Below are 17,063 nucleotides of genomic sequence, written 5' to 3' on the forward strand. Positions count from 1 at the left end.
GTGTTGTTGACTTTGGGTATGTGTAAAAATAATGGGAAATGAAACCATAGTTAGAAATAAAACTAGAAACTATAGACAGATGACTAAGTTTGAAACCTTTTGATTATGAAGTAATCAAGAAAGCAGTTTACTTCTAGTAACAGAAGAGTCTGCATATGAAGAACCAATCAAATTGTAGGGAAATTATGTAGGCTAATGTTTCATGTAATTTTGCTTTTGCTGGTTGGATTCTCTGAGAAATGCTCGAGATCTCCGGCCGTGATTAAAGCATATTCGAAGGCATTGTCTGAACTCTATCGGTTATTATCGCTGCGCAGCAAGTTAGTTAGTGTAACAAGTTTACAGGTTAGACATAGACCTAATTTTCCAAGTGATCGTGTCAATAGGGGGCGAGACGTAGCCTATATTTTCGGGTGTCAAGGACACTCTTCAACTAAGTCGGGTGGGTAGGGAAAAATCTACCGCAATATCCACTAGAAGAAATTCATCTCCCATTCATTTCCAATTCGATCATTTTTGACCGCGAACAATAGTTTACAAGTGTGACTATTTTTTCAGGACCATTTAACCTTTCGAATAATCATATCCATGTTTTTTTTTTGTGTGTTCACACAGCAAGCGCCAAAACCTTAACCAAGTTTCGTAGCCTATCATTCCGAACCAAGCGTAAAATGTTTCGGTCAAAAATGACTGAACAGCATCAAAGGGTGAAAAGCAGTGTTGCCAACTTATTTTCAGGGGAAGTTGCTAAAGGCAGATCGATTTGTTGCTAAAAGTTGCTAAATGACGTTGTGACGTCATTGCGCTATGACGTCTTACGTAATCGCAAAGCAAAACTACGCCATTATGTAGCCTAATACATAGATATTATTTGAAATGCAAAGTTAGCTTTGTTTGTAATATATATATATATATATTTTTTTTCTTTATATATAGGGTATATATATATATATATATATATATATATATATATATATACACACAGCATTTGTAAATGTAATACAAACAACACTTTTTCATGATCAGATTTTTTATTTTATTTTAAATACAGCATTGATATTGAACAGGTAAACACTTATGAACAATTATATTTTATGTAGGCTATTTTCTTAACCAGTGAAACTACACATGAAATGTTTAAATTATTTTACCAAAAATGTAAAATGCGTGCTATACTGCTGCCCGCAGCCTCTGTGTCTGGCTATATAGAGAGCCTAAGTCCCTCCCCTTCCGGTGGACCATGGGACCTTATTTCGGAAAAATATTGTATGGTAGTCATTCAATGGCGAGAGACAACACATATTTGGATCCTGTTTGAATTGTGCCCCGAATTATACTATTGATGTTTGTCAATTTAAAAGATACATTTTAAAGTCAAGAAAGTCGCATTTTGATGTAAAACTGTTGAGGTATAAGACTGTGAAAATACGTAATTACAAAGACTACAAACCCAAAAGGCGCGCATGTGATGTCATACCTTTTCTCTCAATGAATGAAGCTTACTTTACTGAAGCTAACTTTACTGAAGCTAACTTTCCTGAAGCTAACGTCTGTCATTTTTTCTGTAGTCTAACGTTATAATCGTAACGTTACGCCGTCATGCCTGTGTGTTTTGTACCAGACTGCACACACACGAGCTAGGTGACGTACATAGTGCAAGACGAGAGATGTAGTTCATTGAGCGATTTTCACATAAAACTAAATGTTACTCTTCTGTTTTATGACAAACTGTGATTTTCTTGACTTTCATAATTATCTTTTAAATTGACAAACATCATGTGTAATTCAGGGCACAGTTCAGACGGAATAAAAAGATAAGTTGTCTCTCGCCATTGACTACCATACATATTTTTTCTGAAATAAGGTCCCATGAGCCGGAAGCGGAGGGGAGGGACTTAGGCGCTCTATAGACCTTATGTAGCCCCGCCCCTGCACTCATTGTATTTTGTCTTCTGGTTTTCACAGCAATTTCATAGCTGTCAACATTGAACATTGAAAATAAGGGAGATTTCCCGGAATCCATCCCCAAAATAAGGGATTTTTTACACGATTCTTACCCACAAACTTTAAAAAAAAAAAGCACTAATCATTAACAATCTAAAGAGTTTATAACTACATATAGGCCTACATATGTGAGAGAGGGTAAGAGACAGTGTGTGTGTGTGTGTGTGTGTGTGTGTGTGTGTGTATGAGAGAGAGAGAAAGAGACAGTGTGGGTGTGTGTGTGAGAGAGAGAGAGAGACAGTGTGTGTGTGTGTGTGTGTGTGTTAGGGGTGTGACCGTAACCGTGAGACCGACGGTTATAGTTGAACACGTCATTAGAACTCTATAACCGCCAAAATCGTGTTATTAAAATATTTGTTACATTTTTTATCATAGAGAATGTTTAAATACTAATATCAGCTTACGAGGGAAACGGAGGCGGAGTTAGTGGTGCTTCGGAAGTTCGGAGGCTGCTGCAGGAGATGATTCGGTAGAGGTATGTGCCCCTTTACAGATCAGAGCGCACGCTGACACGGAGTTAGGGTTAAGCTTTGTTTATACCATGGTTTATACTCGACGCGTCCGCATGAGCGCGAAGGTGCGCGCGGCAAAAATGACGTGTTGGGTGCGCAAGACCACATTTCGCTTTGCTGTGTGCACGGCTTTTTTTGTAACAGCGATTGCGGCGCCGCATCCGAGGATGAACAACTTCAAGCCGAATCTGCCCGAGCTTGTACGTCTCACACAGTCAGAGCGTAAATTACTGGATATTTTACGGGAAAATACTAAAACGGGAAGACAGCGGGAAAAGAGCTAAAATACGTGAGAAACCCGGAAAAAACGGGAGGGTTGACAGCTATGTGTAGAGTTTTTTTTAAATTAATTTTTAAATTTTGCTTTTTACATTGCACAGTAAGCCATACATTTTCTGCCCAGTTTGCGGCGCTGTTTCTCGGCCGCCTCAGAGGGTGCGTTAAATTTGACATTGTCCCATTAGACTAGAGCTACTACTCTAACGAAATCCACATTTTGAGCAGTTTTAACTTTAGAAGTTTTTTTTAATTAATTTTTGAATTTTGCACTTTAGACAGTGCACAATAAGCCGCCTAATGCATTTTCTGCCCATTTCGTGGCGCTGTTTCTCGGCCACCTCAGAGGGTGCGTTAAATTTGACATTGTCCTATTAGAGTAGAGCTCCTACTCTGATGAAATCCACAATTTGAGCAGTTTTTACTGTAGAAATTTGTTTTTATGAAGTTTTGAATTTTGCACTTTAGACAGTGCACAATAAGCCGCCTAATGCATTTTCTGCCCATTTCGTGGCGCTGTTTCTCGGCCGCCTCAGAGGGTGCGTTAAATTTGACATTGTCCCATTAGACTAGAGCTCCTACTCTGACGAAATCCACAATTTGAGCAGTTTTTACTGTAGAATCTTTCTTTTATGAATGTTTTAATTTTGCACTTTAGACAGTGCACAATAAGCCGCCTAATGCATTTTCTGCCCATTTCGTGGCGCTGTTTCTCGGCCGCCTCAGAGGGTGCGTTAAATTTGACATAGTCCCATTAGAGTAGAGCTGCTACTCTAACGAAATCCACAATTTGAGCAGTTTTTACTGTAGAAATTTGTTTTTATGAAGTTTTGAATTTTGTACTTTAGACAGTGCACAATAAGCCGCCTAATGCATTTTCTGCCCATTTCGTGGCGCTGTTTCTCGGACGCCTCAGAGGGTGCGTTAAATTTGACATTGTCCCATTAGACTAGAGCTCCTACTCTGACGAAATCCACAATTTGAGCAGTTTTTACTGTAGAATTTTTTTTTTATGAATGTTTTAATTTTGCACTTTAGACAGTGCACAATAAGCCGCCTAATGCATTTTCTGCCCATTTCGTGGCGCTGTTTCTCGGCCGCCTCAGAGGGTGCGTTAAATTCGTCATTGTCCCATTAGACTACAGCTCCTACTCTAACGAAATCCACAATTTGAGCAGTTTTTACTGTAGAAATTTGTTTTTATGAAGTTTTGAATTTTGTACTTTAGACAGTGCACAATAAGCCGCCTAATGCATTTTCTGCCCATTTCGTGGCGCTGTTTCTCGGACGCCTCAGAGGGTGCGTTAAATTTGACATTGTCCCATTAGACTAGAGCTCCTACTCTGACGAAATCCACAATTTGAGCAGTTTTTACTGTAGAATTTTTTTTTATGAATGTTTTAATTTTGCACTTTAGACAGTGCACAATAAGCCGCCTAATGCATCTTCTGCCCATTTCGTGGCGCTGTTTCTCGGCCGCCTCAGAGGGTGCGTTAAATTTGACATTGTTTTATTAGAGTAGAGCTCCTACTCTAACGAAATCCACATTTTGAGTAGTTTTTACTGTAGAAGTTTTTTTTAATTAATTTTTGAATTTTGCACTTTTCTCCAATAGTATCCAGCTGCAGACCCGCAGCACCACCAGTTTCAGAACCCCAGCGCCAGAACCGGAAGTAAGGGGCGGAGCTTACGTTCTAACACCAGCGCCAGGACCGGAAGTGAAGGGCGGAGCTTACGTTCTAAACAGAGTAACGCCACCTAAGGTTTTGGAGCGTAATTTGCTTAGACACGAAACGTCATTATTACACACGAAATGTCATACTTTATACTTATTATAATGATACATTAAGGTATAGTACAATAAGCATTTAAAACATTGATTTTGTGTAATATAATTCTATATAGTTATCCGTTTTATTGTATTATGAGAGTTACTTCCTGATCATGAAAATAATGCTTGAAACTTATGGTCATTTTATATAAAATGTACTTTATTTCACAAGAACATGTGCAGCATGCATTTTTCTTTATGTAAAATAATGTCAAAAATCTAAAAAGAGAGAGAAAATCCGGCATTGTTTTAAAAGAAACCATAAAAATATACCGTACTTCAAATAATAGCCGAGTCCCAAATAGACGATTGTCTCTTTACACGCCTGGTGTGGCTGCAGGTCTGGGTAAATATAAGTCCGGTCTCAAATAGAGGTCGGGTCTGTTTTTTAGTTTCAGGTTGTATTAAATCTTCTAAAACCCGTCAGATCGTCCGCTTTTTGGCGGAATAGAATGACTGCTGCGCAAGACAGGGCGCTTAACGAGCAGAGAGAGAGAGAGCCCCGGCCGCGCGCGCGCACTCTCACGTCTTCAAACAACACGAGCACAGTCTTGCTCTTTATTTGTCACATACCAGTTATAGTTCATACAACGAGCAGTGACTCACTGTGTAATAAAAACATACCCTAAATATTATTTAAAAGGTGCAACAATTTTTAATATTTTTAAATACTTGCAAAAATAACCATGCTTGTGTCATTGTAAATAATTCCGCCCCTCCCTCACTTCCGGTTCTGGCGCTGGGGTTCTGGCACTGGGGTTCTGAAACTGGTGGTGCTGCGGGTCTGCAGCTGGATATATCTCCTTTAGACAGTGCACAATAAGCCGCCTAATGCATTTTCTGCCCAGTTCGTGGCGCTGTTTCTCAGCCGCCTCAGAGGGTGCGTTAAATTTGATATTGTCCTATTAGAGTAGAGCTCCTACTCTGACGAAATCCACATTTTGAGCAGTTTTCACTGTAGAAATACTCTAATAGGACAATGTCAAATTTAACGCACCCTCTGAGGTGGCCGAGAAACAGCGCCACGAAATGGGCAGAAAATGCATTAGGCGGCTTATTGTGCACTGTCTAAATTGCAAAATTCAAAAATTAATTAAAAAAAACTTCTACAGTAAAAACTGCTCAAAATGTGGATTTCGTTAGAGTAGGAGCTCTACTCTAATAGGACAATGTCAAATTTAACGCACCCTCTGAGGCGGCCGAGAAACAGCGCCACGAAATGGGCAGAAATGCATTAGGCGGCTTATTGTGCACTGTCTAAAGTACAAAATTCTAAAATTCATTAAAAAAACCTTCTACAGTAAAAACTGCTCAAATTGAGGATTTCGTCAGAGTAGTAGCTCTACTCTAATGGGAAAATGTCCAATTTAACGCACCCTCTGAGGCTACCAGAAACAACGCTGCGAAATGGGCAGAAAATGAAATTGAAACCAAAACTGCAACTTCCCCATAACTAGTCACATCTGTCAAATTCATGGGAGCATAACTTCAAGATGCGACAGTAAAAATGTCTCATTTTGTGCATGGTGACAGTCAAGAACAATGTGTATAAGGCCCCAGTGCAACTTTTTACGCACCATCACAATACACCTAAGATATAGAGCCCCCAATTGAGCCAACAATGCACTGGCTTTTTATACAGTAAAACGTGAAATTGTGCATGATTATATTCAAGCAGATACAGGGTATAAAGCATCAGTGAAACCAAATAGGCCAACAATGTGATAACTCTTCTGTATTGTCAAATTAGGTCCATATCTTTCTAATGTACAGTAACCATGCAATGGCACTTTCAAGTCAATGCAATTTAATTCATACAGTCATTTGTAAAACCCTTTTCACAATACATATCATATCAAGGCAAATTTACAGAAAATGCAGGTTTCTGTATTACAAAACCACAATAGGATTTAATGAGATGTAAAATGTAAAGTACAGTTATAAGATAGCTACCACAAATTATAGTACACTCAAAAAATGCTGGGTGGTTTTAACCCATTTTTGGGTCAAATATGGACAAACCCATGCAGCCATTGGGTTACATTTTTAAATGACATTTTTAACCCAATGTTTGAGTTTGTCCATATTTGACCCAAAATAGGGTTAAAACAACCCAGCATTTTTTAGAGTATATTTAAAAAATACCATATATATATACAAGCAAAATGAATGTGTATGTTAAAGCAATTATAAAATGATAATTTTGTATAATCATTCATGTTTGATGTTCTGGAGTCCTTGCAGGGGTAGGTGTCATCTATTCAAAGTTGCTGGGTCACCTGGGTCTTTATAAGAGGCTGGATCCAAGCTGGTGCATAATCTCTGGTTACCTTGTGAAATTATAATTTGTAATAATATTTATTTATTTTTAAATACATGCATTGAATACATCCAAATGATGTTAATTACAATCATTAAAGAATAATGTTGGCCTAATTATAGTTTTACAGTAATTTATGTGTTATCATTATTTGTTATTTACCTTTCAAAATAGTTTATTATTCTTTTATGAAAACATAAAAAATACAAACAGGATCTCTAATAAGTGTGAATAAGTGAAAAACCACATGATCCCTAAATTGAGCTGATGACATGTACAATAATTAAAGAATAATGTAGCCTAATTATATTTATGTACCTTTATATTTTTACAGACCATTTTCGCTGATATATCAGTGTTATTTGCATTTAAACATTTTTTATTATTATTTTAGTCTGAATATAGACACAAAAGTAACACGATCCCTTAAAAAAACGCGAAAAAGAGAAAAACCGCACGGTCCCTAAGTTGAGCGTCAATAAGAAGCCAGCAAACGCGGCAGTTCGCGTCATTTAAGGTGGAACGGATAGCGTCAATAAGAAGCTGCGAATAAGAAGCTGGATTCAGCCTCGTTCTAAAGTTACATTAAATTAAGACAGAGGTAAAATAGACGTACCCAAATTTAGGCTGGTCAGGCAGCACGTTAGCTACCCCTAAACGGAATGCCCCGTCTCTACAAAACAAGTACACTTGAACTAGTGACAAAGTATTAGCCGTCGCCAATCTGACGCAGAATTGCGGGAGCATACGAATCCGATAATCTCCTTGGGAGAACAAACTCAAGAGTCAATCAGAGTAAAATCAAACGTTTACAATTTATTGACCTGGTAATGAAGCAATAATTCAAAATCCAATTAATTAGAATAAAATCATCAGTTGATATCATAACAGAAATCAAGGAATTTGTAGAAAGTATTACCTGGCAATGAAAATTACACACAGCGATTGTGTGGGCAGTCAACCTACAGACTCCCAGAACCTTTTGCCCATTTTCCTTATAAACCCAGATAATTCAATTTGTTTACAAAATGTTGGTGTCCGTCATTATAATTAGGTTTGGTCCCCCGGTGAGGGGCTCACAACTGTGAGATCAGAATGGAGGATCTGGGGGAGGGAACACCTTAGAGGGGCACACTACTTCTCATATTTTTTTAAACTTCTTTTAGCTTTCCATTATGGTTGGGAGAATGAGACCATTTTACCTGGGACACTGAGACACTTTAAATGATACTAAACATGCATAGTTTCTTATTTGTACACATTTAACATTTCATGGGCTTTCAGTGAGTTTCAGGTGAGCAGGAGAAGGGGGAGATTGTTAAAGCGAGGTGTGAGGTGTGAGTAGCACTGTGCTGCGTCTCGGATGCTGCTGTTATATCATTATGCAAGGGAGGGTTCAAATGTTAATTCTCAGGAGACTTTTGTTTCCACCAGGGGTGGCCAAAACTGTTCGGCACCTGTTTTACAGTGTGCAATTATAACACCCATTTACCTGTCACGTGTTCTTTCTTTTTGCATGGGTGTGTTTCAGTAGCCTATAAATTCAGTCTGAAATATAGGAACTCTTTTTGATTTATCTGCAGTATCACCTCAAATGCTCTATTTGGCTGAAACCTAAATTATAAAATTTACAAGAGGCATCTAAAACTCAGAGCATTATCTTTTCTCAGAACTGACTTTTTAATTGTTTCCTTGTTTATCCAGAAAATGTCTACTTCAGACTCCAGACTTTCTTTATTGTCATCTCCACTTCGAAGAAATGCCTATGATGACGATGAAGATGGTGACAGTTCCCAAAATGAAAGGTTCGTATATTTTATTTGCTTATTATTAAACTAATGCTGAATTATTTAGTAACTTGTTTTTTTTTTTGTTAATGTAGAAATATTGTTCATGCTTTTATTGGCCTTGTTAATTTATTGCTATCTAGATGTAAAAAAAGAAAATCAAAAGAAATGTACATTAATATTCAAGTAGGGCTGGACGATAAAACGATAACGATATGTCAATCAATCAGGTTTTTTCTTCGTCGGAAGAAACCAGGTTTCGTTTCGAAGAAAGTGGTTGCATGAACAAATGCACTCGCTCTTTGGTAACCTAGCAAAGTAGGGAGTGACGAGCTAACAGTCAGCCAATCATGTGACAGTATCAGTTTAGTTGCGCCATATCGTTGTCTCGTGTTGGATTCTTCAGTAACGAAACCAGGGCCGTTTCTCAATATGCATATACTTGCCTGTAGGCTACTTGTTTTCTTGTGAAACGTCAGTTAAAATCCCTGAATATGTTCTTGATCCGCCCCTTTTACCGTGTATGCATCATAGATAGGTATGCATCGAGAGGTGACGTGTGCGGACTTGAGACCATAGGCATATTTGAGATGCGCCTTGCCTCGCTCTAATGTAGTCGAGAGTAGGCGGCTGCAGTGAGAGGAGGAGTGAAAAAAGCGCAGGCAAGCCGGACAGTTCTCGCTTCTCGCAGTGGATCTGATCATAGATATTATAGTAGCTGTGTCCCAATGTGAAGGCTGCATCCTCCGAAGGCCGCGGACTTCGAAGGATGCATTATTCGTCCTTCGAAGGACGCACCATGTAGCCTTCGCATGATTTCCTAATTGGCAACCAGGTGTTCCCGATTACCGCTCCTGGCGCCAAGCAACGGTGCGAGAGTACAGCTGCCATCCTGATAATTAATTTTATACAATTGAATAAACAGCTATGGATCCAGTATTTGCTATTGTCATTGTTTGTTTGTTTATATTTTACTGGAAGACATGGTGAGGACGTTTCAGCCATGTATTTTCGGCTTTAATAGCCAAGATCATGGCCAGAGCTGGTTTGCTGCGTCCCAATTCATAAGCTGCTTCCTGAATTTCCAGATTAGGCTACACTTTAAACTGTTCAAGTATTGGGTGTTAACTTTCGTAAATAATGTAATGAAAAGAAAAGAAAACATAGCCTACATAGGCATATGGTTCAAATGTTCACTTATATAGCCTGCCATGATGCGATTTTGTAGGCTATATTTTTATTATGTAGCATAAATGGACAAATGATGAATAGCCTATGGTAAATATATATTTCAACCCCGTAATGGAGGGAAAAACCCTCCATCTGTGGGAAAAAACAAAACAATCCGTGGTGACGGTTGTGCAATCCGTGCCTTACTCACAATATTTTTATGTGTAAACATAACTGTATAAAAATACACAATTTTATTTGTGTAAACTCACAATAACAAGAAAACTTTGTGCTTTTGTAAAATAAAATAAAAGAATCGGGCGCGCTTTCATGATCGCCATGAACTGGAGCGCCTCTCAAAAAATGAACTGAAACAAAATAAGCCAACCTATACAAAGCTTGAAATGTCCATTTTTAAACGAAAAAATTCGATTATAATTTCCAGGTTCTAATTTGGCCTTAGAAAACCAGTAAAATCGATTTTTTCCATATTAATTTGTGAATATTTCAAATATTTAATAAACGGGGAAAAAGTCATAAACAAAAATCTGAAAATACGTCTATTTCTTTTTATGCGCAGCATTTGGTGTGTAGGCCTACAATTCAAATTCAAATTTTGTTGCTCATATTTGCGTTTTAAAAATAGCAACAACCGTTCATTTTTCGTTTTTCAATTACGGGTTAAAAAAGAAAAACGAGTGGACGCAAAGGTACACGGACCTTATTATTATATTTCAAATAATGTAGGCTATTTGTAGAAAAAGTTAGTCTTGGGTCCGTGTACTTTTGCGTCCCTACGTTTTTGCACAAATAAAAGTAGGCTAGTTGTGAATGATGTATTATTCTTTTCTGTATGACCAGAAATGATAGAGTAAGTTCCACTGTTGATATAAAAATGCATGTTGTTGAGTCCGCGCCTCCACAGCCACACTCCACACACACACTTGGATATGTGTCAAAATCTTGTGTTAGGCTATTTATGACAATCTTAGCCCTGTATTATTATTGTCTAACCATTTATTATGACTGACATTTGACAAATTGCTTTGTTCCTTTATTTTGATAAAAGCAGCTTCTATGCAGCCTAAATGTACTAATAATAATGATAATTATTATTATTTGTGTTTATAATTATAACTATAAATGAATTCACTGAAGACAGTAATATGTTAATCATAAAATAATTTATGAATGTTTTATTTTTATATAAAACCTAACCTTGTGTTTGTGTTATATTTCTTTTTTATATGTGAAGTCTTTTTTTTTTGCTTACTCTATTATACTGAGCTTTTTTAGTTTTGGAAATTGAAGAAATTTTCCATTTTAATTTTTTTTCCAGTTTTAAAAGTTTATGCAAAGCATCCCTCATAAACAGGTGGCCTGGTTGAATCATCGTGGGCACGATTTGTTAAACCAAGGGAAGTTTAAGAATTCGTGAGTAGGCCTACAGTTTATAAACTGAGGGGAAGGATTGCACAACTGTGGCCACGGATTGTTTTTCCCACAAAAGAGACTTTCCGGGCTCCGTACTACGGGAATATAAAACCCAGTTGAATATAAAAAAGTGCAGTTCAAAGTTACTCCCGCTCTTAATCGGTAGCTGTCACAGTTGCTAGGCGACAAGAACAATCATCCGTCATCTTTTTGAATAAAAGTGTCATCACCGGCCCGCAATGACTTATGGGGTAGGATCGGATGCAGCCTTTGAATTGGGACACCCTTCGTCGCGCCGCTGTGACGCAATCGGCCTTCAAATGCGGCCAAGCAGCCTTCAAATACGGCCTTCGGAGGACGCAGCCTTCACATTGGGACCATAGACTGTAAAAAATATGGACAAAGCGTCTGTGACGTCACCCATAGACTTTCTGAAGAACGGTTTTGAAGCCGTTTATGGGGGGTATGGGCGGCGCCATCTTGGAAAATATTGAGAAATCCTAACCCCGCCCATCCTCTGGACAATCCATATATGGGTAAAAGGGCGGGCTTTGTGTGAGACTGGAACAATGTCATTTTCACGCGAAGAAAGCAACTTAAACAACAATGGATGACATACAGCAGATATGGTTCTTGCTTTTCGGCGTGTTTGTCACAAGAAGCCAAGCGCCGACATTAGGCGTTTCTCGATAGCAAGTACGCAAAGTTCGGACTTAATTGCCAAGTCCGACTCAGGAGAATGACTCCCGAGGACGCGAGTCCGGTTGGAACAGCGCGAGTGCGCGTCACTCAGCTCGCTTCTGCTACTCCGGTTCTCTTTCATAGGTTCACTCAACGCTGCGGAAAGCGCAGTGGGATATCCTCTGGATGTGCCGATTGCCTGAAGCCCTATAGAATCACGCCAATTCATTGGCTGATGGCGCTTGCGCAAGCTGGCTCCGCCCCGACGCTCTTACGTCGTAGCATGACGAACGCGCGAGCGCCATCCTCTCCTCAGATTTCTCTGCCTTCACGAAGCGGTCACATCTTTTCCTTCATTCGGTTTTTCTGAGCCCGAATTTTTCTAATTCAACTACAGCTTTCGTCTCAACACTTCAGCGACTGGCATAAGTGGAACTCTGTTCTCCTTACAGTTAAGTGTCATGGATTATCGACGCTGTTCTCCGCTATGCGTTCGTTTCATTTTGAACGACGACCCTCACAGTAAGTGTGTTAAATGTATGGGTTTTTCGCATGCGCGTGAGGCTGTATTAGGATTGTCAAAATGTAAATTTTGTGACAATCTCCTTCTCAAAACCCTCCGCTCTAGACTTGCGGTTTTTGAGAACGAGTCATTCGTTTCCCCCCGTCGCACTCCCGAGACCGCTGAGGCCTCTCGTGGATCCGCGGCCTGGGGCTCGGATTTGGGCTCGAGGATATTGAGTACGAGCAGACGGGCCTCGCCCTTTCTCTCCCTCCCTCCCCCGAGCACGCACGTGGCGCGGTTGAATTCGCGCATGATTATCTATGCCCCAGCCCGGGAGCCCGCGAATCGGTTTCTTTCGGTCTGGATGACGTGATTTACACTGCAGCTTCCGACTCCGAGGATTTCGGGCCTGCTTTGACTGATGACGTTATCCCGCCTAGCGGCCAGGACGCGCGGCCTACTCCGGCCTACACAGAGCTTATTGACGTGCTTTCGCACGCTACAGAGAAGCTCTCTATAGACTGGCCTGTTGAGCCCCGCGAGTCTCAATCGTCCAAACTCGACGAGAGATTCCTTAGTGGCCCTAATTCTAGGCCAGAGCGAAGAAAGCTGCCCTTTTTCAGCGATCTGCATCACGAGATCTCCAGATCCTGGAAGCAGCCTTTCTCCGCACGCCTAACTAATGCGGCAGCCGCTGACTTCACCAACCTTGTGGGTTTTGTGGAGCAGGGTTATTCCGTTATTCCAGCGGTCGAGGACACGCTGGCTAACAACCTCGCCCCGTCGTCTGCACCGTCCTGGAAGTCGCGTCCCCTCCTTCCTTCCAAGGCTTGTTGGACTACTTCCTCCCTTATTGGGAAGTCTTACATGGCGGCTGGTCAAGCAGGCATGGCCCTGCATACCATGGCCATCCTTCAAGCCTACCAAGCGGACGTCCTTAAGGACAAGGACGAAGGAGAGGGACTGACGCCCGAAGCTGTCAAAGAGCTTCGCAAAGCCACAGATCTGGCCCTAAGAGCCACCAAACACACTGCTCGGGCTGTAGGTCGCTCTATGGCGGGCTCGGTTGCCGCAGAGCGCCACCTCTGGTTGAATCTCACGGAGATCCGAGAAAAGGATAAGAGTTTTCTTCTGGACGCCCCTATCTCCCACTCAGGTCTTTTCGGGGAAGCGGTCAACACGGTGGTTGAGAAGTTCCGTGCCGCTAATTCTCAGTCGGCCGCGCTCAGGCAGTTTATGCCCAGGAGCTCTAGAGAGCCAAGAGACTCCAACCCTCCCCCTTCTCAGACCCGAGAACGCTCTGCTCATAGGGTTGAATTCCCTACTAGAAGGAATGACCCGGCTCATCCCCCACCAACTACGGTCTGGGGAGCCCGAGGTCGTCCGTTTCCCCACCAGCGCCCTCACAAGCGCCTTCAGCTGAAGCGGTCCAACAAATCGGCCGCTCCAGCCTCCTCGAGCCGTTCCTGACCCGCAGGTCAGAAGGAGGAGAGCCGCACCAGATCTACGAGGTTGGGACAGACCGCGCAAGCGTTTCTGCCCTCCTCCAACCGGCTCTCCTCCTCCAACCCTGTCACCTTCGCCACCCAGTGTGTTTCGAAGTGCAGGTCCTGTTTCACTCTCTTCACCCAGTCCGGAGCAGGAGGAAGGAGACGCGTCTTGCTTTCTCCCCTCGCTCCCAGCGCACGTTATACCCGCCAATCGCTTCTTTGGAGGCACAGTTCGTTTTCCTCTGAAGCAGGCGGACCCAGTTACTTCTATCCAGGTGGTGGTACCCCCCAGTACGTGTCAGGACGCCAAGCGCTCTCCTCCACGGTCAACCACGCCTCCCCATGGACAGCGCGACACCCTATCTCAGGTATGTCCCCTGCACTGCAACACTCCTCTCTCTCTATCACATTTCGTTCAAGAATGGGAGCGTTTACCAGGGGTATCGCCTTGGATCCTTCGCACAGTTCGGCTCGGCTACACGCTTCAGTTTTGTCGCAACCCCACCTGCTTCAACGGGGTCTTTCCTACTGTAGGCGACAGCGCCGCTCAGGCTTCTGTACTACAGCAGGAGATTTCATCCCTTCTGCTGAAGGGGGCGATAGAAGAGATTCCTTCGGGGGAAGTCGAACAGGGCTTCTACAGCCGTTACTTCCTGGTCCCGAAGAAGGGAGGCGGCCTGCGGCCGATACTAGATCTTCGCCGGTTGAACTTCTCTCTTTACAAAGGGAAATTCAAAATGTTGACGCTGAAGGCCCTCATATCTCATATCCGGCTGGGGCACTGGTTCGTGACAGTAGACCTCAAGGATGCTTATTTCCACATCCAGGTCGTACGGGGACACAGGAAGTTTCTCAGGTTCGCCTTTGGAGAGAAAGCGTACCAGTACAGGGTCCTCCCCTTTGGCCTCGCTCTAGCGCCAAGGACGTTCACAAAGTGTATGGATGCTGCTCTGGCCCCGTTGCGGCTCCAGGGCATCTATATACTCAACTACCTGGACGATTGGCTCCTTTTAGCCCACTCCAGAGAGTTGGTGACTCACCACAGGGACATTGTCCTCCGTCATATTCAGTCTCTATGTTTGAGGTTGAATACGGAGAAGAGCGTTCTTACTCCAGCTCAGAGCACGGTTTTCTTGGGGGTACACATGGACTCCGTTCTTAGGCAGGCCCGTTTGGCTCCTGCACGGATTTCCAGTCTGGAGACATGTCTGTCCCGCTTTGCGCTAGGCCAGCATGTTTCCGTGAGCACCTGCCGCAGACTTCTGGGCCTTATGGCCGCGGCCTCCCCTGTGCTACCTCTAGGGCTACTCCACATGAGACCTTTTCTGTGGTGGATGAAGCTCTCAGGGGCTCGGCCCACGGGGCCAGCCCTTCGCCTATTGAAGGTGTCGCGCAGTTGCTTTCGCGCCCTGTCAATCTGGCGGGACCCCCTCTTCCTTCAGAAAGGAGTCGGTATGGGTGCGGTATTCCGTCGTCAAATGGTTACGACGGATGCCTCTCTGACCGGCTGGGGAGCGGTTTTCGAGGGCAGGCCAGCGTGTGGGGTTTGGACTGGCGAGACCCTCTCGTGGCACATAAACAGCTTGGAGCTGAGGGCTGTCTTCCTGGCTCTTTGCCACTTTCTCCCTTTCCTCGAAGGGCACCATGTCATTGTCAGAACGGACAATATGGCAGTAGTGTCCCATGTAAACAGACAGGGGGGTTCACGTTCGCGCACCCTAGACAGGCATGCGCGTCACCTTCTTCTGTGGTCCCAGGACAAGTTCCTCTCTCTGAGAGCAGTTCATGTCCCAGGGATTCTGAACCTGGCAGCAGATTTCCTGTCGAGGCAGAAGCTCAGGTCTGGGGAATGGATGTTGAACCGCCAGACGGTGGCCCTGATCTGGGAGAGGTTCGGAAAAGCGGAAGTGGACCTCTTTGCATCTCAGGAGTCGTCCCAATGCCCGCTTTGGTTCTCCCTGAGCCCTCCAGCTCCGTTTGGGATAGATGCATTCGCCCACCCTTGGCCGATGCAGAAACTCTATGCCTTCCCGCCCATCAAGCTGATCCAGGCGGTTCTGTCCAGAGTGAGAGAGAGCGGAGTCCGCCTCCTTCTGGTAGCCCCATTCTGGCCGTCCCAGCCATGGTTTTCGGAGCTGATCCCTCTGTTGGTATCCTCCCCATGGGAGATCCTGGTCAGGGAGGACCTGCTTTCCCAGCTTCAGGGCAGGATATGGCATCCTCGCCCCGACATTTGGAAGCTGTACGTTTGGCCTATCAGAGGCCGTTAACTTTAAGCTTTGATCTCCCAACCGACGTTCAGGAGACCATTGCGAGTGCTAGAGCCCCTTCTACGAGGAGGCTGTATTCCTCCAAGTGGAGGGTATTCGAGGCATGGTGCTTAGCACATGATAGGGACCCAGTTGGCTGCCCAGTAGGCTCAGTGCTGGAATTCCTGCAGGAAAATTTTGCTTCCGGAGCGGCTGCTACCACTCTCAGAGTATATGTCGCAGCTATTGCCGCTCATAGAGAATCAGATGAGATTCCCTTGGGGAAACTGAGGTTAGTTTCGGCCTTCATGCGTGGGGTTTAGGCGCCTGAAACCGGCTCGCCCCCCTGGTGTTCCCTCGTGGGACCTGTCAGTCGTCCTGGAGGGTTTGACAGAGGCTCCCTTCGAGTCCTTGGAGTCAGCCCCTGAGCGGATTCTGACTCTTAAGGTTGCTCTTTTGTTGGCTTTATCTTCACTAAAGCGGATGGGGGATTTGCAGGCTCTCTCTATTAGTGAGTCATGCTTGGACTTCGCTCCTGGCCTGGTTAGGGTTACCTTGAGGCCAAGGTCGGGGTATGTACCCAAGGTTCTTTCCACGGCGTTCCGCTCTCAGGTTGTTAACCTTAACGCTTTCCACCCTCCTCCTTTTGCCTCTGAGGAAGAAAGGAAACTTAACCTGCTCTGCCCGGTCCGTTCTTTGAAGTTGTATGTAGATCGCTCAGGCGGTTGGAGGAAATCTAACCAGCTCTGGGTGTGTTTTGGTGCTGGCCGCCGCGGGCTTGCGGCATCAAAGCAGAGGATTTCC

The 17,063-nt window shown here is 43.4% G+C and overlaps 1 protein-coding gene across 3 annotated transcripts in view; it reads left to right on the top strand.

Annotated features, from left to right (window-relative positions):
• The first annotated feature begins 8,444 nt into the window (after positions 1-8,444).
• LOC143720883 (interferon-induced GTP-binding protein Mx3-like) overlaps positions 8,445-17,063 on the top strand; it is a 35,882-nt gene continuing 27,263 nt past the window's right edge. For 2 of the 3 annotated variants that reach the window (XM_077210809.1, XM_077210810.1), the window contains exon 1: positions 8,462-8,748. In XM_077210809.1, the coding sequence (XP_077066924.1) occupies positions 8,651-8,748 (98 nt within the window). In that variant the 5' untranslated portion in view covers positions 8,462-8,650. Of the gene's footprint in view, positions 8,749-17,063 lie in introns of all 3 variants that reach the window. The other variant, XM_077210808.1, reaches the window with a different exon arrangement.

The sequence above is a fragment of the Siphateles boraxobius genome, unplaced genomic scaffold, assembly GCF_051911475.1.
Source record: "Siphateles boraxobius isolate OS27281-9 unplaced genomic scaffold, OSU_SipBor_1 65, whole genome shotgun sequence".
In the NCBI taxonomy this organism is placed as follows: Eukaryota; Metazoa; Chordata; class Actinopteri; order Cypriniformes; family Leuciscidae; genus Siphateles; species Siphateles boraxobius.